The 21,880-nt window shown below is 44.0% G+C and overlaps 1 protein-coding gene across 1 annotated transcript in view; it reads right to left on the bottom strand.

Moving 5' to 3' along the window:
• LOC124043722 (Krueppel-like factor 12) overlaps positions 1 to 21,880 on the bottom strand; it is a 161,182-nt gene that overhangs the window by 70,232 nt on the left and 69,070 nt on the right. Inside the window, exon 3 of the mRNA XM_046362620.1 lies at positions 186 to 774. Within this exon, the coding sequence (XP_046218576.1) occupies positions 186 to 774 (589 nt within the window). The remainder of the gene's footprint in view (positions 1 to 185; positions 775 to 21,880) is intronic.

The raw sequence follows: 21,880 nt of genomic DNA, 5'->3' as shown, positions 1-21,880 counted from the left end.
TCATGTGAAATCCATAGATTAGGGCCTAATGAATTAATTTCAATTGACTGATTTCCTTATAGGAACTGTAACTCAGTGGTCTTTGACATTTTTGCATTGTTGCGTTCATAATTTTGTTCAGTATATACAGCATATAAAGAGAGAGGGAAAAGACACAGACAGACCAAGCCTGCTTTTTGTCTCACCTTTGCTATGGTGGCTCTTATGATTGTCCAGCAGAGGTAGCATGATGGCATTGTTGTGGAGGCTGGAGGGCGAGCGCACGGCTGTGGTGTACATGAGGGGCAATGACTGTACCACTACAGGGATACGATGCAGGTGGTGGGCCTCCATCTTTCCCCCTACTCCTCCTCCTATGCCCTGTACCCCTCCCAGGTTCAAGGGGCTGGAGGGTGGCGGAGGCACAGGGTGCAGGATGTGCAAAAACTGCTGCTGATGATGATGATGATGATGATGACCCTGGACACCGGCTCCAGGGGCCACCAGGGGCCCGGGTGTGAGCACAGATGAGGCAGATGTGATGACAGACGGAGAGGAGGATGATGATGATAAAGAAGAAATCGAAGACGGAGAGAAAGCGGAAGTAACAGGAGAAGCGGTGGAGGTGATTGATGGGGGGGAGGGGCGTGGTTTGTTGATTGACAGGTCGACAGGCTCGGTCTGCGTCTGGAAATGGGGGTCATGGGAGAGCAGGTCCTCAGGAGGTTCAGATTTGACTTTGCTCAGGAGGAGGGGGACAGCGTCCATCGTGGGGTAGCGGTGTACTTTGGGGGACTAGAGAAGAGAGGAGAGACACAAAACAGATCAATGATTCAACATCTATATTAGTCATGTGATGTTCGTGGCTTTGGTATGCATACCATAAAACTCTGCCAAGAGACACAAGTTTGATCTTTGGGGGATGGAAACCTGTCCAAACATCCATGTTCTCTATGATATACATATAATTATGTGGATTTCTACATGCAGCAATACACTGCCTTCAGAAAGTATTCATCCCCATTGACATATTTCGCATTTTGTTGTGTTTAGGAATGCACATTTTAGTAAATTTAGCTCCAGATGAACCAACCCTCATTAACCGGTCAACAAATGGTTAAATCTTTTCCAAACAGTAAAATGAAGTGGACAACAGAAAATACTATTAGAGATCTGTATATAATGACACAATGCTTATTCTGCAGGCAGGAGGCAAGCTTAGTCCCAAAACATGCCCATAGAAATGTATTGAGCTTATTTTGGACAGATTTTGGTGAGAGTGAAACCTCTCGCATTGCCTATTCCTCTCTGATACTATGCATGCACCGGACATTTTTCATGAAGTGCTTAATGGAAACCTGCAACAATAGCAAGCCTATCGTCTTACAGTTCAAAAGTTTACAGCCTATTATTGAACGTGCTACTCCTGTTATGAAGCAGCTAATAAAACGTAATTTTCAAACATTTGCTGAAATGCAATTCGCGGAAAACACCATTATAAACCTAATGCGAACAGCTGTGACAGAGTTTGAAATTTAGAAAGAGGGGGAACCCTACCCCGATCAACAGACCTGCACCCCCCACAGCAACACGCCCAAGCCTCCCCATTTCTCCTTCACCCAAATCCAGATAGCTGATGTTCTGAAAGAGCTGCAACATCTGGACCCATTCTAATCAGCCGGGCTAGAAAATCTGGACCCTCTCTTTCTAAAAATATCTGCCGAAATTGTCGCAACCCCTATTTCTAGCTTGTTGAACCTCTCTTTCGTATCGTCTGAGATCCCAAAGATTGGAAAGCTCTAGACCCAAACTGCTAGACCTGTATCTATCCTACCCTGCCTTTCTAACGTCTTCGAAAGCCAAGTTAACTAACAGATTAAAAAATTAAATCTAGAATCGGCTTCCTATTTCGCAACAAAGCATCCTTCACTCATGCTGCCAAACACACCTTCATAAAACTGACCATCCTACCGATCCTCGACTTCGACGATGTAATTTACAAAATAGCCTCCAACACTCTACTCAACAAATTGGATGCAGTCTATCACAGTGCTATCCGTTTTGTCAACAAAGCCCTATATACTACCCACCACTGCGACCTGTACACTCTCATTGGCTGGCTCTCGCTTTATACTCGTTGTCAAACCCATTGGCTCCAGGTCATCTACAAGTCTCTGCTAGGTAAAGCCCCGCCTTATCTCAGCTCACTGGTCACCATAGCAGAACCCACCCGTAGCATGTGCTCAAGCAGATATATCTCTGGTCACCCCCAAAGACAATTCTTCCTTTGGCCGCCTCTCCTTCCAGTTCTTTGCTGCCAATGACTGGAACGAAATCCAAAAAATCACTGAAGCTGGAGACTCATAACTCCTTCACTAGCTTTAAGTACCAGCTGTCACAGCAGCTCACAGATGACTGGACTTGTACATAGCCCATCTAATTACCTCATCCCTATACTGTATTTATTTATTTATCTTGCTCCTTTGCACCTCAGTATCTCTACTTGCACATTCATATTCTGCACATCTACCATTCCTGTGTTAAATTGCTATATTGTAATTACTTCGCCAATATGGCATATTTATTGCCTTACCTCACTTATCCTACCTCATTTGCACACACTGTATATAGACTTTTTCTACTGTATTATTGACTGTATTTTTGTTTATGTGTAACTCTGTGTTGTTGTTTTTGTCACACAGCTTTGCTCTATCTTGGTCAGGAGTGGATTCCAAGATGGCGTAGCAGTCAGACGTCTTGTCGTGTCGTGTCCCTTGTATATATAGTTTTTTTTACATATTTCTCTTCGCATATCTTTTAAAACATTTTGCTAAACCTCAACATCTAAATACTCTTCTGCAACCCGCCTCACCCAATGTAGCGTGGATCTGCTTTTTTTTCTTCTAAAGTATTTATATTTACTTCGGATCCGGAACCCCTCAACTGAAGCTAGCCAGCTAACTACCAGCTATCAGTCAGCAAACCATTGCTAGCGGTCATCAGCTAACCTTTAGCTCGGAAAGCTCTCGCCAGTTCGAACAACGCGACTCTAACCAGAGCATAACGGACCTATTATTTTTATCCCCGGATACCCACCGCAAACGGAACATTTTCATCTGGATCTTCACAACCAGCTAAATAGCTAACCGCAACCCCGGATGACTACTCATGGCTAGCGTTTCCATCCACTTAGCTTGAAGCTAGCCCGGCCAGAGCTCCTGTGCTACCACCGAAGCATACTCCTGGGCTACAATATCCGGACCCACGACCAGTCTATCGATGTCACCGCATGAAGAGGCATAAACAGACTTAACCCCATCGCAACGTCCCCCAAAGGCTAACTTTCTAGCCCTTGCTATCTGCTTGCTTGCTAATTCAGCCTGCTAACTCCTAGCTTGATTAGCCCCGGCCTACTAACTGTTAGCTTGTTAGCACAGGCCTGCTAACTGTCTGAATCGCCGCGTCCCCAGCCAGCCCAACCACTCACTGGACCCATATTTACTTTCAATCTCTTTTCGATTTTTAATTCGATTATACCTTCCGGTAACCTGCCTCACCCAATGTGATATGGAATCGCTATTATTAAAATATTTTAGAACACATTCAAGAACCTCCAGAAGCTAACCAGCTAACTAGCTACAAGCTATTTAGTCACTGTGAGCCCGTTTTTTTATCCTGGATAATACTCGCCAGTCTAGCTTCCCTGTCCCATCCACCGCTGCCCCCTGGACACTGTGATCACTTGGCTACATGGCTGATGCCTGCTGGACTGTCCATTAATCATGGTACTCCATTCTGCTTGTTTATGTTTTATCTTTCGGCCCCAGCCGCACTCAGGCTCTGTGTGTAGTTAATCCGACCCTCTCTGCCTAGTCAACGCCATTTTACCTGCTGTTGTTGTGCTAGCTGACTAGTTGTTGTTGTCTCATCTACTGTTTTAGCTTGTATACTGTTGTTCAGGTTAGTTATCATTGTTTTAGTTACCAATGGAGCCCCTAGTTCCACTCTTCATACCCCTGATACCTCCTTTGTCCCACCTCCCACACATGCGGTGACCTCACCCATTACAACCAGTATGTCCAGAGATACAACCTCTCTTATTGCCTGGGCTTACCTCCACTGTATCCGCACCCCACCATACCCCTGTCTGCGCATTATGCCCTGAATATATTCTACCATGCCCAGAAATCTGCTCCTTTTATTCTTTGTCCCCAACGCTCTATGCGACCAGTTTTGATAGCCTTTAGCCGCACACTCATACTACTCCTCCTCTGTTCCGCGGGTGATGTGGAGGTAAACCCAGGCCCTGCATGTCCCCAGGCACCCTCATTTGTTGACTTCTGTGATCGAAAAAGCCTTGGTTTCATGCATGTCAACATCAGAAGCCTCCTCCCTAAGTTTGTTTTACTCACTGCTTTAGCACACTCTGCTAACCCTGATGTCCTTGCCGTGTATGAATCCTGGCTCAGGAAGGCCACCAAAAATTCTGAGATTTCCATACCCAACTATAACATTTTCCGTCAAGATAGAACTGCCAAAGGGGGAGGAGTAGCAGTCTACTGCAGAGATAGCCTGCAAAGTAATGTCATACTTTCCAGTTCCATACCAATACAGTTCGAACTACTAATTTTAAAAATTACTCTCTCCAGAAATAAGTCTCTCACTGTTGCCGCCTGCTTACCGACCCCCCTCAGCTCCCAGCTGTGCCCTGGACACCATTGTGAATTGATCGTCCCCCATCTAGCTTCAGAGTTTGTTCTGTTAGGTGAGCTAAACTGGGATATGCTTAACACCCCGGCAGCCCTACAATCTAAGCTGGATGCCCTCAATCTCACACAAATTATTAAGGAACCCACCAGGTACAACCCTAAATCTGTAAACAAGGGCACCCTCATAGACGTCATCCTGACCAACTGGCCCTCCAAATACACCTCCGCTGTCTTCAACCAGGATCTCAGCGACCACTGCCTCATTGCCTGTATCCGCCACGGAGCCGCAGTCAAACGACCACCCCTCATCACTGTCAAACGCTCCCTAAAACACTTCTGTGAGCAGGCCTTTCTAATCGACCTGGCCCGGGTATCCTGGAAGGACATTGACCTCATCCCGTCAGTTGAGGATGCCTGGTCATTCTTTAAAAGTAACTTCCTCACCATTTTAGATAAGCATGCTCCGTTTAAAAAATGCAGAACCAAGAACAGATACAGCCCTTGGTTCACTCCAGACCTGACTGCCCTCGACCAGCACAAAAACATCCTGTGGCGGACTGCAATAGCATCGAATAGCCCCCGTGATATGCAACTGTTCAGCGAAGTCAGGAACCAATACACGCAGTCAGTCAGGAAAGCTAAGTCCAGCTTCTTCAGGCCGAAGTTTGCATCCTGTAGCTCCAACTCCAAAAAAGTTCTGGGACAATGTGAAGTCCATGCACTGAGGCTAGGTAACACGGTCTCCACCGATAAATCCATGATTATCGAAAACTTCAATAAGCACTTCTCAACGGCTGGCCATGCCTTCCGCCTGGCTACTCCAACCTCGGCCAACAGCTCTTCCCCCCCCCCCCCCCGCAGCCCCTCGCCCAAGCCTCTCCAGGTTCTCCTTTACCCAAATCCAGATAGCAGATGTTCTGAAAGAGCTCCAAAACCTGGACCCGTACAAATCAGCTGGGCTTGACAATCTGGACCCTCTATTTCTGAAACTATCTGCCGCCATTGTCGCAACCCCTATTACCAGCCTGTTCAACCTCTCTTTCATATCATCTGAGATCCCCAAGGATTGGAAAGCTGCCGCAGTCATCCCCCTCTTCAAAGGGGGAGACACCCTGGACCCAAACTGTTATAGACCTATATCCATCCTGCCCTGTCTATCTAAGGTCTTCGAAAGCCAAGTCAACAAACAGGTCACTGACCATCTCGAATCCCACTGTACCTTCTCCGCTGTGCAATCTGGTTTCCGAGCCGGTCACAGGTGCACCTCAGCTACACTCAAGGTACTAAACGATTTCAGAACCGCCATCGATAAAAGACAGTACTGTGCAGCCGTCTTCATCGACCTCGCCAAGGCTTTCGACTCTGTCAATCACCATATTCTTATCGGCAGACTCAATAGCCTCGGTTTTTCAGATGACTGCCTTGCCTGGTTCACCAATTACTTTGCAGACAGAGTTCAGTGTGTCAAATCGGAGGGCATGCTGTTCAGTCCTCTGGCAGTCTCTGTGGGGGTGCCACAGGGTTCAATTCTCGGGCCGACTCTTTTCTCTGTATATATCAATGATGTTGCTCTTGCTGCGGGCGATTCCCTGATCCACCTCTACGCAGACGACACCATTCTATATACTTTTGGCCCGTCATTGGACACTGTGCTATCTAACCTCCAAACGAGCTTCAATGCCATACAGCACTCCTTCCGTGGCCTCCAACTGCTCTTAAACGCGAGTAAAACCAAATGCATGCTTTTCAACCGATCGCTGCCTGCACCCGCATGTCGTAGACTAGCATCACCACCCTGGATGGTTCCGACCTTGAATATGTGGACACCTATAAGTACCTAGGTGTCTGGCTAGACTGCAAACTCTCCTTCCAGACTCACATCAAACATCTCCAATCGAAAATCAAATCAAGAGTCGGCTTTCTATTCCGCAACAAAGCCTCCTTCACTCATGCCGCCAAGCTTACCCTAGTAAAACTGACTATCCTACCGATCCTCGACTTCGGCGATGTCATCTACAAAATGGCTTCCAACACTCTACTCAGCAAACTGGATGCAGTCTATCACAGTGCCATCCGTTTTGTCACTAAAGCACCTTATACCACCCACCACTGCGACATGTATGCTCTAGTCGGCTGGCCCTCACTACATATTCGTCGCCAGACCCACTGGCTCCAGGTCATCTACAAGTCCATGCTAGGTAAAGCTCCGCCTTATCTCAGTTCACTGGTCACGATGGCAACACCCATCCGTAGCACGCGCTCCAGCAGGTGTATCTCACTGATCATCCCTAAAGCCATCACCTCATTTGGCCGCCTTTCGTTCCAGTACTCTGCTGCCTGTGACTGGAACGAACTGCAAAAATCGCTGAAGTTGGAGACTTTTATCTCCCTCACCAACTTCAAACATCAGTTATCCGAGCAGCTAACCGATCGCTGCAGCTGTACATAGTCTATTGGTAAATAGCCCACCCATTTTCACCTACCTCATCCCCATACTGTTTTTATACTGTTTTTTATTTATTTACTTTTCTGCTCTTTTGCACACCAATATCTCTACCTGTACATGACCATCTGATCATTTATCACTCCAGTGTTAATCTGCAAAATTGTATTATTCGCCTACCTCCTCATGCCTTTTGCACACATTGTATATAGACTGCCCATTTTTTTTCCTACTGTGTTATTGACTTGTTAATTGTTTACTCCATGTGTAACTCTGTGTTGTCTGTTCACACTGCTATGCTTTATTTTGGCCAGGTCGCAGTTGCAAATGAGAACTTGTTCTCAACTAGCCTACCTGGTTAAATAAAGGTGAAATAAAAAATAAATAAAAAATATGATGTCATAGACAGAGATGTCTCTTCTCTCTCTTTACTGGCATTTGTTACTTTCTCTCACTGCCCTGGCTCTTATCGTCTCTTATTGTGATTTTCTCACTCTCTTCTGGACCCTCTTTCTCCTGTCTATTTCCAACCCCCCATTCTCTCCCCCTCTTTCTCCACCTTTCCCTCTCACCTAGCGTTTGTCTCTCTCCCTCCTGGTTTCTATACCTCCCACAGTAAAACAGCTTTATTAGCTCCTATCATATCTCTCCTAAAGCTCCTTTTGTGATGGTGGAAAAATAACATATGGGCCTAATCTCTCTCTGCTCTCTTCTCTCTCTCTCTCTCTCTGCTCTCTGCTCTCTTCTCTCTCTCTCTCAGCCCTCTCTGCTCTCTTCTCTCTCAGCCCTCTCACTCTCAGCCCTCTCGCTCTCTCAGCCCTCTCGCTCTCTCAGCCCTCTCGCTCTCTCAGCCCTCTCGCTCTCTCAGCCCTCTCGCTCTCTCAGCCCTCTTCAGGCCAATGCTGGTGGTTCAGTGTGTCCCTCCACCCACCCCATACTTAACACATCCCAGGCCTCTAAGACTCGCTGTTTTGTTGGTCCAGAAACATTTCATAACACTTTCTCTTAACGTAACTATCCAGGACATACCACGGCTGTCCATATCCAGCCTGCTGCTGTCAATAGACAAGACTCTCTGAATTTGGCTGCATGAAAGGCACTCTTTGGAGCCATAAAGTAAATCTACCAAAAAAACATGTGCATGAATCATTTTGATAATCATTTATAAAATCCATAGCTGCAAACTATCCATTGTAATTATCAGTCACCTGTTACCAATAAGGTTGCACTTTACTGCTCTAACCTAGTGGTTAGAGCATTGGGCCAGTAACCAAAAGTTTGCTGGATCGAATCCTCAAGCTGACAAGGTAAAAATATGTTGTTCTGCCCCTGAACAAGGCAGTTAACCCACAGTTCCCCGGGCACCAAAGACGTGGATGTCGATTTAAGGCAGCCTCCCGCACCTCTCTGATTCAGAGAAGTTGGGTTAAATGCAGAAGACACATTTCAGTTGAAGGCATTCAGATGTACAACTGACCCCTTTCCCTTAAGCATTCATATAACCTTTATAACAGCTATATAACACATAACATTTGTCATTTAAAGTTATCAATAATTATGATCAACGGCAGATTATGCAGGTGTTAAAAAGGCTTTATGAATGCAAACAGGACACCAACAGTAAAACATTACCTCAAATTAGGCTTTGTGTGGATAACATAGTCATATAGAAGTATACTTGGTTACACTGTATAATAACTTTAATGAACAAGCTATTATAAATGCTATTTTATTACGTTCATAATTAATCAATTTGTTCCCAAATTGTTCCTGGACATGCCACTATGCAAATATCATGCCATTAGTAACCCTAACATGTAATCCCTATTACTTTTTTAAAAATAGATAAGATTATGTAGAAAAGTATGTTTTTATTTACAGTCCCAAATGTGACCGGTGAACATACAGTGCTCTGCCTATAATAACATTAACAGACATTCCTATTCCTCAGCCCCAATATATATATATGCACACATACACATGTAAACCCAATTACCCCGATGCCCTAACCCTAACAACCACACCCTAATATGGATCAAATCAAGTACCAGTGCACTCGTATCCTAACACTAAATGCCCTATTCCTTTGCCAATAAACCTCCTCCAAGTTCCTTGCCTATCTCAGTCCTGATTTCCTTAGGCCTGTATCCCTCAAGTCACCAACAGTAACCTGTTTCCAGCTATTCTCTGCACACCCCAACCCTGTTAAATGCATATCTTAGTCCTGTGATCTCTGACCTGTATACACTAATACTTTCATAGATAAACTCATAGTATAACACATGTGCCCCAGACCCATTCATTTATTTCCGACCACAGACTTGCCAGAAAGGATTTTAATTGGCAATATACATCCATCTATGACCCATTACCTGTATGAGTCTTGTGCACCCATACTCCCCATTACTCATATCAACCAGGTAAATCCATGACCACTCATATAAAACAGGTGCCCAGTGCCCTTGCCTCAAAATTCAGACAAACCAGGTCTACACTTGTACTTCAGCGAAAGTCAGCTGCAAGTCAGCTGCAAGTTTAAGCCAATATTGATACAAAATTAAAATAAAATAGTATTCACCCCCTTGGCATTTTTCCTATTTTGTTGCCTTACAACCTGGATTTAAAATAGATTTTTGGGGTGTTTGTATCATTTGATTTGCACAACATGGCTACAGCTTTGAAGATGCAAGATTTTTTTATTATTGTGAAACAAACAAGAAAACATGAGCGTGCATAACTATTCACCCCCCCAAAGTCAATACTTTGTTGAGCAATATTTTGCAGCAATTACAGCTACAAGTCTCTTGGAGTATTTCTATAAGCTTTGCACATCTAGCCACTGGGATTTTTGCCCATTCTTCAAGGCAAAACAGCTCCAGCACCTTCAAGTTCAAGTTACATTTTTTTGATTTTTTTTTAAACAAGATTTTTTACATTTGACTTCACCAATTGCCATTCCAAGACATTTAAATGTTTCCTCTTAACTTCTTAAGGTATCTTAAGGGGGCAGTATTTTCACTTTTAGATAAATAGCGTGCCCAATTTCAACTTCCTGCTACTCATGCCAAGCATATAAGATATGCATATTATTAGTAGATTTGGATAGAAAACACCCTGAAGTATCTAAAACTGTTTGAATCATGTTCTCATTGGCAGACAATGTTTCTTATGAACTTGTTTTCAGTTCCTACCACTTCCACTGGATGTCACCAGTCTTTGGAATTTGGTTGAGGTTATTCATTTGTGCAATGAAGAGGTAGGCCATCTAGGAACTGGGTAACACTGTTGAGAGTTGGCCAAGACATGAACAGTAGCGTTAGTTTCCTCTCGTCCTCTATTGAAAGCAGATAGACCCGTATTTAATTTGATCGATTATTAATGTTTAAAAATATCTAAAGTTGTATTACAAAAGTAGTTTGAAATATTTTGGCAAAATATATAGGCAACTTTTAAAATATTTTGTAGTGAAGTTGCACATTTTGGAAGCTGTTTTTTCCTGGATCAAACGCGTCAAATAAATTGACATTTTGGATATATATGGACAGAATTAATCAAACAAAAGGACCAATTATGATGTTTATGGGACATATTGAAGTGCCAACAAAAGAAGCTCGTCAAAGGTAATTTAATTTTGGCGTTTTGTGTAGTGCCTGCAGGTTTGAACATGCTACCCTCTTTGTTTACTGTTGTGCTATCATCAGATAATAGCTTCTTATGCTTTCGCCGAAAAGCCTTTTTAATTGAGTATCTTTTTGTGTGATTTTATGAAAGTGTGATTTTTATATCATTTTTTTGAATTTGTTGCGATGTATTTTCCCTGGTTTTTGCCCAAGTGGGACGCAACCGTCCCCTATACCATAAGGAGTTAAACGACTCGGGTGTTGCTTTAGCAGTATGCTCAGAGTCATTGTCCTGCTGGAAGGTGAACCTCTGTCCCAGTCTCAAATCTCTGGAAGACTGAAACAGGATTCCCCTCAAGAATTTCCCTGTATTTAGAACCATCCATCATTCCTTCAATTCTGAACAGTTTCCTAGTCACTGCCAAAGAAAAACAGCATCATGCTGTGGGGATATCACCACCATGCTTCACTGTGGGGATGATGTTGTCGGGGTGATGAATAATTTTGGGTTTGCACCAGACATGGTGTTTTACTTGATAGCCAAAAAGCGTAATATTAGTCTCATCTGACCAGAGTACTTTCTTCCATATGTTTGGGGAGTCTCCCACATGCCTGTTGACGAACACCAAACATGTTTGCTTAATTTTTCTTTAAGCAATGGCTTTTTTCTGGCCACTCTTCCATAAAGCCCAGCTCTGTGGAGTGTTTGGCTTAAAGTGGTCCTATGGAAAGATACTCCATCTCTGCTGTGGACCTTTGCAGCTCCTTCAGGGTTATCTTTGGTCTCTTTGTTGCCTCTCTGATTAATGCCCTCCTTGCCTGGTCTGGGAGTTTTGGCTAGCGGCCCTCTCTTGGCAGGTTCGTTGTGGTGCAAAATTCTTTCTCTTTTTTTATATTGGATTTAATGGTGCTCTGTGGGATGTTCAAAGTTTAAGATTTTTTTTATAACCCAACCCTGATCTGTACTTCTCTACACCTGACCTGTTTGGAGAGCTCCTTGGTCTCATGGTGCCCCTTGCTTGGTGGTGTTGCAGACTCTTGGGCCTTTCAGAACAGGTGTATATATACTGACATCATGTGACAGATCATGTGACACTTAGAATGCACACAGTTGGACTTTAACTAATTATGTGACTTCTGAAGGTAATTGGTTCCAACAGATCTTATTTTGGTGCTTCATATCAAAGGGGGTGAATGCAAATGCACGCACCACTTTTCCATTTGAAATGTATTCCTCATTTCACTTCACCAACTTGTCCAGTACATGAAATCCAAAAATAAAATACATTTATGTGACAAGTGGTAATGCAACAAAATAAGAAAAACACCAAGTGGGATGAATACTTTTGCAAGGCATTGTAAACATTTTGTTTTGTAGATATGTACAGTAGTGGTGTAATAATGTTATATGATGCACTGTTTAAAAAAAATGTAATGTAAGTGCTTTAACATACAAAGTACAACATTTTTTTTCTCACTTTTGTGACCGATTTGGATTAAATGGGTTAATTATTTACCTTTATTATAATTCATATAATTAGTTGTGCATTAATACATATTCATGACAGTTATGATTAAACTTGTATTGTATACTTAAATACAGTACTATATACTGTTACTGCAGTGTGTAAGTATACTGTAGCTTGTCTGTGCAACATACACACCAACCAGAGTCCTATATAGTATACACAACAACAGAGCCAGTCTCTCTGGTAACTAATTGTATCGTGTTCCAGTCAGGAGTCTCTGGCTGGGACTCAGCGAATCCATCAGGGGGAGAGGGAACTGCTGGACACGCTCTACTAATCATGAAGTAACAGATTATTAAGTCTGAGGGAAGAGTTGCGCTGCACTTCTTTCACTACCTGTAATGTTATGGATCTATAGTGAATTACTGTTGGGAGGGGGGTAATGGTTTTAATCCAGACTAAGTACAATCATTTTCAGCCAGACAGGAAATGTTACAACCTAGTAAATCAGCAGCAGAGAGGAGATTCTCCATGTGAAACTCAGCTTGGTGTCAGACAACAACCCTCCCCAAGCCATGAGATACACTGACCTCTCAACTCTGGCAGGGGTCAGGAGTGTAAGGGCAGAGTTCAACTGTTCAGGGCCAGATGACTACACTTATTGGTGTATTACCATAACGTCTACCAAGCAATTCAGAAAGGAATGTGTACATCCATGGGTAAAGGGAGCATGACAGTTTAACTTCAATAACCAGTTGTAAACAATGCATTACATCACGTACTGACGTCGATGCATAAATTCATATCAGGAAGTTCTCGACCTTTCGTGAATCATGACATGAATATTGCCTACACCACAATAAAAAGTCGATAGATTGCAATTTCCAATTAACAGAGGGAGTTCACTATGATTATAGTTGACAAATTATCTTACTCTATGAATATGATTACTCAGATAACAGAAAGATATCTGCAGGTCAAACATGAGTTAAACTGATGACTGTGGAACATTAGGCTCACCTTTCTCTTCCTTGATAGAATAAATAATACAGATATATCTAATACAGACATCAGGTTAGGGGTCAATTCCTTTTTTAATTCAGTCAATTCAGAAAGTAAACAGAAATTCCAATTAAATTCCAAATTTCCTCATTGCCTCCTATGTAGTGTGGGGAGTAACGAGTTAAAAGTAACGTGTTACACAATCAGATAACTTTTCATGAGTAATTAGTAATATAACACATTACTTTTTAAAACTGGGTAATATATAGTTACTTTGTCAAGTCTCTACCTGGCGCCTGTTTCCATGATCCAATCTCGACTTGTCTCCTCATTTAGTTGTCGAGTGAGCAGAGAAAGGCTGTTTGGAGAAATGTCATGACAGCTGCTGTTCATAAAAATGTACAGAGGGCGCACCACTGATCTTTGACATTGAACACTTCTGTGGTAGCGAAGCCAATAGAGGACTTCACCATCTAGTAACAAGTTGTTGACCTCTATACATCTTTATGGGTCCGTGCACGTGCGGTATAATCAGAACTGGTGGTACGAGAGAAGGCTTGTCACACCTGTATTTAGGGAGTTTCTCCCATACTTCTCTGCAGATCCTCTCAAGCTCTGACAGGTTGGATGGGGAGTGTCGCAGAACAGCTATTTTCAGGTCTCTCCAGAGATGTTCGATCAGGTTCAAGTCCAGGCTTCTTGCTGGGCCACTCAAGTACATTCAGAGACTTGTCCCGAAGCCACTACTGCATTGTCTTGGCTCTGTGCTTAGGGTCATTGAACTGTTGGAAGGTGAACCTTCACCACAGTGTAAGATCCTGAGTGCTCCGGAGCACGTTTTTATCAAGGATCTCTCTGTACTTTGCTCCGTTCATCTTTCCCTCAATATTGACTAATCTCACAGTCCCACAGCATGGATGCTGCCACCACCATGCATAACTGTAGGGATGGTGCCAGTTTTCCTCCAGACTAAACGTATTTTCATTCAGGCCAAGAGTTCATTCTTGGTTCCATCAGACCAGAGAATATTCTTTCCCATGCTCTGATAGTCTTCAGGTGCATTTTAGCAAATTCCCAGTGGCTCTTCCTGTGCCTTTTACTAAGGAGTGGCTTACGTCTGGCCACTCTACTAAAATAAAGGCCTGTTAGGTGGAGTGATGCAGAAATGGTTGTCCTTCTGAAAGGTTTTTACATCTCTACAGAGGAACTCTCACCTCCCTGACCAAGGCCCTTGTCCCCTGATTGCTCAGTTTGGCCGGACGACAAGCTCTAGGAAGAGTCTTGGTGGTTCAAAACTTCTCCCATTTAAGAATGATGGAGGCCACTGTGTTCTTGAGGACCTTCAATGCTGCAGAATTGTTTTGGTATGCTTCCCCAGATCTGTGCCTCGACACAATCCTGTTTCGGAGCTCTACGGACATTTCCTTCAAGCTCATGGCTTGGTTTCTGCTCTGACATCCACTGTCAACTGTGGGAAAATATATAGACCGGTGTGTGCCTTTCCAAAGCATATCCAGTCAATTGAATTTACCACCGGTGGACTCCAATCAAGTTGTAGAAACAATGGAAACAGGATACACTTGAGCTAAATTTCGAGTCTCATAACAAAGGGTCTGAATAATTACGTAAATAAGGTATCTGTTTTTAATTTTTAATAAATTTGCAAACACCTGTTTCCACTTTGTCATTATGGGGTATTGTGTGTAAGTTAAGGGAATTCCTGATTGGATTTTTATCTGGGTTTCGCCTGTAACATCAGTTCTGTTGCACTCACAGACAATATCTTTGCAGTTTTGGAAATGTTAGAGTGTTTTCTATCCAAAGCTGTCAATTATATGCACAGTCGAGCATCTTGTCGTGTCAAAATATCCCATTTAAAACGGAAACGTTTTTTATCCAAAAATGAAAATACTGCCCCCTAGTCACAAAAGGTTAAACAAATAATATAGATTTTAGATTCTTCAAAGTTGTCACGCCTTGGTCATTGTATCTTGTGTTTTTGTTATATGTTTGGGTAGGCCAGGGTGTGACATGGGTTTATATGTGGTATTTCGTATTAGGGTTTGTATTAATTGGGAGTGTGTATTATTAGGGGTGTGTCTAGTTAGGCTTGGCTGCCTGAGGCGATTCCTAATTGGAGTCAGCTGATTCTAGTTGTCTCGGATTGGGAACCGTATTTAGGTAGCCTGAGTGCACGTTGTATTTCGTGGGTGATTGTACCTGTCTTTGTGTTAGTCACCAGATAGGCTGTATTAGTTTCTTTCGTTTGTTGTTTTCGTATTTCTCAGTTATTTCATGTACAGCATTTTTCTTCATTAAAAGTCATGAGTAACCTACACGCTGCATTTCGGTCTGCCTCTCTACAAACAACTGACGAAGATCATTACAGAATCACCCACCACGATTCACAGACCGAGCAGCGTGTGAACTGGCAGGAGCTAAAGGAGGACGATATGGACGGCAGAAGCAGGGATTATACGACGTGGGAAGAAATCGACAGGTGGGCAGCCGACCCAGAGCGAGTGCAAGAGCCCGCCTGGGATTCCCTACAGCAATGCGAAGAGGGCTATACACGGATGGAATCGAGAAGGAAAGCATTGCTATACAGAGCGAAAACTGAAGGTAACAGGGGAAAGCGCAGAGAGAGAGTGGCTGAGTCAGGAAACAGACCTGAGCCTACTCTCCCTGTTAATCGTGAAGAGCAGTTGCAATGGGAGAGAATGCATCATTTGGAGATTTGGACATGGGAGGAGGAATTAGACGGTCAAGGACCCTGGGAGCAGCCGGGAGAATATCGCCGTCCCAAGGAGGAAATAGAGGCAGCTAAAGCGGAGAGGTGTATGTATGAGGAGGCAGCACGGCGACGCGGTTGGAAACCGGAAAGTCACCCCAAAAAAATATTGGGGGGGGAGCTAAAAGGGAGAATAGTTATGCCAGGTAGGAAACCTGCGCATACTCCCTGTGCTCACCGTTGGGCTAGAGAGACCGGGCAGGCACCGTGTTATGCTATGGAGCGCACGGTGTTTCCAGTGCGGGTGCAGAGCCAGCTGCGACACATACCAGCCCTTCCTATTGGCCGGGCTAGAGTGGGCATCGAGCCAGGTAAGCTTGGGCAGGCTCGGTGCTCTAGAGCTCCAGTGCGCCTGCACGGTCCGGTCTATCCAGAGCCACCTATACACACCAGTCCTCCGGTAGCAGCTCCCCGCACCAGGCTTCCTGTGCGTATCCTCGCGCCAGTACCACCAGTTCCAGCACCACGCACCAGGCCTCCAGTGCGCCTCGCCTGTTCAGCACAGCCAGTGCTTTTCTCCCCTCCTGCGCTGCCGGAGTCTCCCGCCTGTTTAGCGCAGCCAGAGCCTTTCTCCTCTCCTGCGCTGCCGGAGTCTCCTGTCTGCCCAGCGCCGCCAGTCGGCCCAGCGTCACCAGTCTGCCAGGATCCGCCAGAAGTGCCAGTCTGCCAGGATCCGCCAGAAGTGCCAGTCTACCAAGATCTTCTAGATCGGCCAGACAACCTTAATCATCCAGGTCCACCAGCCAACCAGGATTTACCGGAGCCTACTACCTGCTTGAGCTTCCTCTCAGTATTGAGCTTCCTCTCAGTACTAGGCTCCCTCTCTGTACTGGGCTCCCTCTCAGTACCGAGCTTCCTCTCAGTACCGAGCTTCCTCTCAGTACCGAGCTTCCCCTCAGTACCGGGCTTCCCCTCAGTACCGGGCTTCCCCTCAGTACCGGGCTTCCCCTCAGTACCGGGCTGCTTCGGTCCCGAGCTGCCCCTCTGTCCCGAGCTGCCCCTCTGTCCCGAGCTGCCCCTCTGTCCCGAGCTGCCCCTCTGTCCCGAGCTGCCCCTCGGTCCCGAGCTGCCCCTCGGTCCCGAGCTGCCCCTCGGTCCCGAGCTGCCCCTCAGTTATGTGGGGATCAGGGTGAGGACTATTAGGCCATGGTCGGCGGAGAAGGTGGATTATCCTAGGACGCGAAGGGGAGGAACTAGGACATTTATGAAGTGGGGTCCACGTCCCGAGCCAGAACCGCCACTATGGACAGACGCCCACCCGGACCCTCCCTATGCTCTTGAGGTGCGTCCCGGAGTCCGCACCTTAGGGGGGGGTTCTGTCACGCCTTGGTCATTGTATCTTGTGTTTTTGTTATATGTTTGGGTAGGCCAGGGTGTGACATGGGTTTATATGTGGTATTTCATATTAGGGTTTGTATTAATTGGGAGTGTGTATTATTAGGGGTGTGTCTAGTTAGGCTTGGCTGCCTGAGGCGATTCCTAATTGGAGTCAGCTGATTCTAGTTGTCTCGGATTGGGAACCGTATTTAGGTAGCCTGAGTGCGCGTTGTATTTCGTGGGTGATTGTACCTGTCTTTGTGTTAGTCACCAGATAGGCTGTATTAGTTTCTTTCGTTTGTTGTTTTCGTATTTCTCAGTTATTTCATGTACAGCATTTTTCTTCATTAAAAGTCATGAGTAACCTACACGCTGCATTTCGGTCTGCCTCTCTACAAACAACAGACGAAGTTCTTTACAAAAGTAGCCACCCTTTGCCTTGATATCTTTGCAAACTCTTGGCATTTTCTCAAAAAGCTTGATGAGATAGTCACCTGGAATGCATTTCAATTAACAGGTGTGCCTTGTTAAACGTTAATTTCTGGAATTTATTTCCTTCTTATGCGATTTAGCTAATCAGTTGTGTTGTGACAAGGTAGGGGTGGTATACAGAAGATAGCCCTACTTGGTAAAAGACCAAGTCCATATTATGGCAAGAACAGGTCAAATAAGCAAAGAAAAACAACAGTCCATTATTACTTGAAGACATGAAGGTCAGTCAATCCAGAACGTTGCAAGAACATTTCAAGTGCTGTCGCAAAAACATCAAGCGCAATGATGAAACTGGCTGTCATGAAGACTGCCACAGGAAAGAATGACCCAGAGTTACCTCTGTTGCAGAGGATACGTGTATTATAGTTACTCAGAAATTGCAGCCCAAATAAATGCTTCACAGAGTTCAAGTAACAGGCTCATCTCAAAATCAACTATTCATAGGAGACTGCGTGAATGAAGACTTCATGCTCAAATTTCTGCAAAGAAACCACTACTGAAGGAAACCAATAAGAAGAACAGACTTGCTTGGGCCAAGAAACAGGAGCAATGGAAACTGTCCTATGGTCTGTTAAGTCTACATTTTTGGTTCCAACCTCCGTGTCTTTGTGAGATGCAGAGAAGGTGTACCGATGATCTCCGCATGTTCTCAGCATGTGTGGTTCCCAGGTATGATGGTGTGGGGGTGCATTTCTGTTGACAATGTCAGTGATATATTTAGATTTGAAGGCACACTAAACCAGCAAGGCTCCCACAGCATTCTGCAGCAATACGCCATCCCATCTGGTTTGCGCTTAGTGGGACTATCATTTGTTTTTCAAAAGGACAATGAACCAAAACACCTCCAGGCTGTGTAAGGGCTATTTGACCAAGAAAGAGAGTGATGGAGTGCTGCATCAGATGACCTGCCCTCCACAATCACCCAACCTTAACCCAATTGATATGAGTTGGACCATAGAGTGAAGGAAAAGGCTGGCTACTTTGAAGAATCTCAAATATAACATATATTTACATTTGTTTAACACTTTTTTGGTTACTACATGATTCCATATCGGTTATATCATAGTTGATGTCGTCGTTATTATTCTTAAGTAAACAAAGAAAAACTCTCAAATGAGTATGGCTAATTAACCCTGTAAACTTGTGAAAATTGTCCATATAGGGCCAAATTCGAATGTTTCTAACAGAAGAAATTGTGAAATTATCAGATTAGTGAGGTGAGGACACAACAGTTCACCTGACAGGAAGTATACATTTTCCCCAGTGTATTTATCACTGTTTCCTGTCTCTCTGTGCCAGTTCGTCTTGTATGTTTCCAAGTCAACCAGAGGTTTTCCGGTTCTCATGCATTTTGCATTCTCCTTTTTCTAGTCCTCCCGGTTTTGACCCTTGCCTGATTCTGGACTTTTACCTGCCTGCCTGCCTGACCATTCTGCCTGCCTTGACCAAGAGCCTGTCTGCAACTTTGTACCTCCTGGACTCTGATCTGGTTTTGACGTTTTTGCCTGTCCACGACCATTCTCTTGCCTACCCCTTTGGATTAATGAGCGCGTTCCGTTAATTTTACCACACAGCCATCTTGTGCTAATTTGAGCCCAGCGCCGACCTTCCCTTCTAACGAGTCCTGCACAGCTTGTGAGGGAAACAGGGAATTGTGGTTGTTCGGGAGAGACTTAGCTTTTCTAAATGGGGTCATAATAGCTTTTAGCGCACACCATTCAGTGTTTATAGCCAAATTCATAAGAACAAGCGCTCTAAAAATTATACCTCGTCTTGCAAAAAGCACTGTACCTCAACCTCCTTTCACCGCAGCAGCTTATAGCAGGTATAAGCAGATTCAGTTGATGGAGACGGATCCCATCCAAGTAACCCCCCAATGCACTGTATAGCCCCTTGGGCTATTGCTGTGTGTTCTCTGAATGACAGACTCGCCAAAGTACCCTGAGGCATCGGACCTTGACATCTTGTCTCTCCTCTCTTTGTCAATGCAAGCTATTCAGCTTTGGGTGGCTACTGTAAGCATTGGCTTTGCTTGTTTTGTTTCTTTCAATATTACCATATTTCCTACGAGTGGCAGGTCAAAATGAGAATGTGAGATACCCAAAGATATTCTATTTCAAATGATTAGGACATGTTTTGGTTTGAATAATCATTACACAATCATTATCATTAAACTGTCAAAGCAATGCACTTTACCACTTTCAGAACATTGCACTTTATAAATATTGGAGCACTGAAAATCAGATCTGGGTTCAAATACTATTTAAAATCATTACTTTAGATGGGATTGATTGAGATTGCCTGGCACAATGGATAGAACCTATCGAATATTTGCAGAACTGCAAACAAAATCTGTCAATCCAGGCAGACTAAATCAAACGCTCAAAGTATTTAAAAGATTTTAAGTAGTATTTGAAGCCACGTCTGCATTGGAGTTCTGAAAACCAATAATTGCTACAGTCAAAAGGCAATGGCAGGGGTTCCTTCATATTACTCAGAGACCGGGAAACATTGCTGTGGTTTAAAAGGTCAAAATAACAGAGTGGATAAGATTTCACAGAAGTGAAAACAGAAACTGAAATATTGATGTAGGCTTTTGTATGGATCTCAACCCAACCCATCTGAGATGGAAAATGTTTGAAAACCTCAGCCACCCCCAGTTTCTCTCACAAAGACACAAATAGTTGAACACGCACTCTAGTATTCTACCTCAGACATACATACACACATACACAAAAACACTTCTCCAGGACACACCTGCTCTATCCTAATCTCATTGTCTTTATGGGGGATACTGGTTAGGCTGGGCTGATTTTCCAGCCCCTTGCGGGTGAATTCTCTAACAAGGCAGACCATTTCCAGCAAAGCCTTGGCACCACGCCACCCAAATCAAGACCACGTTTCTGCAGTCTAAACTAACTGCCTGCCTGCCTGCCAGCCAGCCAGGGCGAGATATCAGAACATTTCAAAGCCATTGTGGGTTGTTCACATCCTGCCTCTGACTGACAATACTGACATCACTACACGTATGGATAACAGCTTCAATCACAAGCTATTAGCTAACAGAACAAGTGCACTCAGACACTCCACAGTAGACTGACTTTAAAGACCTTGCTGTCACTGACAGCTAAAGCCTTTCCCCTGTTCCTGCATTTTTTTGTCTCGCTGTCAGGGTCAGACACAAAGGATGCATCTCAATAGTTGATAATCTTTATCTTTAATAATCTGAAAGCACAGCACAGCTGAAAGCAATATGGTGGATGACTATTAGGAATGGGATTTCAAATTGTTTCTCACGGTCAGACACTAGGGCTGTGTCTCAATAGTCTAAAGTGTCTTCAATTCCTATTCTTATCTCGTATATCTACACTGATCTGGAAAAGCAGCATAGGTGAAAGCAAAAACTTGGATGATTACCACAAAGTGCTTTCACCTTCTAATGCTAGTGCACATGGAGGGAAGGAGATGAGAAGAGGAGGCAAATTCAGACTATTGAGATGCAGCCTATAGGAAAGCCATATGCTCAGTCCCCAATCAACCAGTAACCCATTGTCTTACAACTATTAGCATTTACTAGAGAGCTATGTACAGTGCATTAGGAAAGTATTCAGTCCCCTTGATGTTTTCCACATTTTGTTATTACAACCTTGTTCTCAAATGGCTTAAAAACACATTTTCTTCATCAATCTACAATACCCCATAACGACAAAGCTAGAACAGTATTTTTATAAATTCTTGCAAATGTATTAAAAAAAACTGAAATATCACATTTATATAAGCATTCAGACCCTTTACTCAGTACTTTGTTGAAGTATATTTGGCAGCGATTACAACCTCGAGTCTTCTTGTGTATGACGCTACAAGCTTGGCACACCTGTGTTTGGAGAGTTTCTCCCATTCTTCTCTGCAGATCCTCTCAAGCTCTGTCAGGTTGGATGGGAAATGTCGCTGCACAGCTATTCTCAGGTCTGTTTCGATCGAGTCTCTCAAGGACATTGATGCTCTTACAGAAACCACTCGTGTATTGTCTTGGCTGTGCACTCTGGAGCAGGTTTTCA

The sequence above is a fragment of the Oncorhynchus gorbuscha genome, linkage group LG09 (assembly GCF_021184085.1).
Source record: "Oncorhynchus gorbuscha isolate QuinsamMale2020 ecotype Even-year linkage group LG09, OgorEven_v1.0, whole genome shotgun sequence".
In the NCBI taxonomy this organism is placed as follows: domain Eukaryota; kingdom Metazoa; phylum Chordata; class Actinopteri; order Salmoniformes; family Salmonidae; genus Oncorhynchus; species Oncorhynchus gorbuscha.
This window is presented reverse-complemented; position numbering and strand designations above follow the sequence as displayed.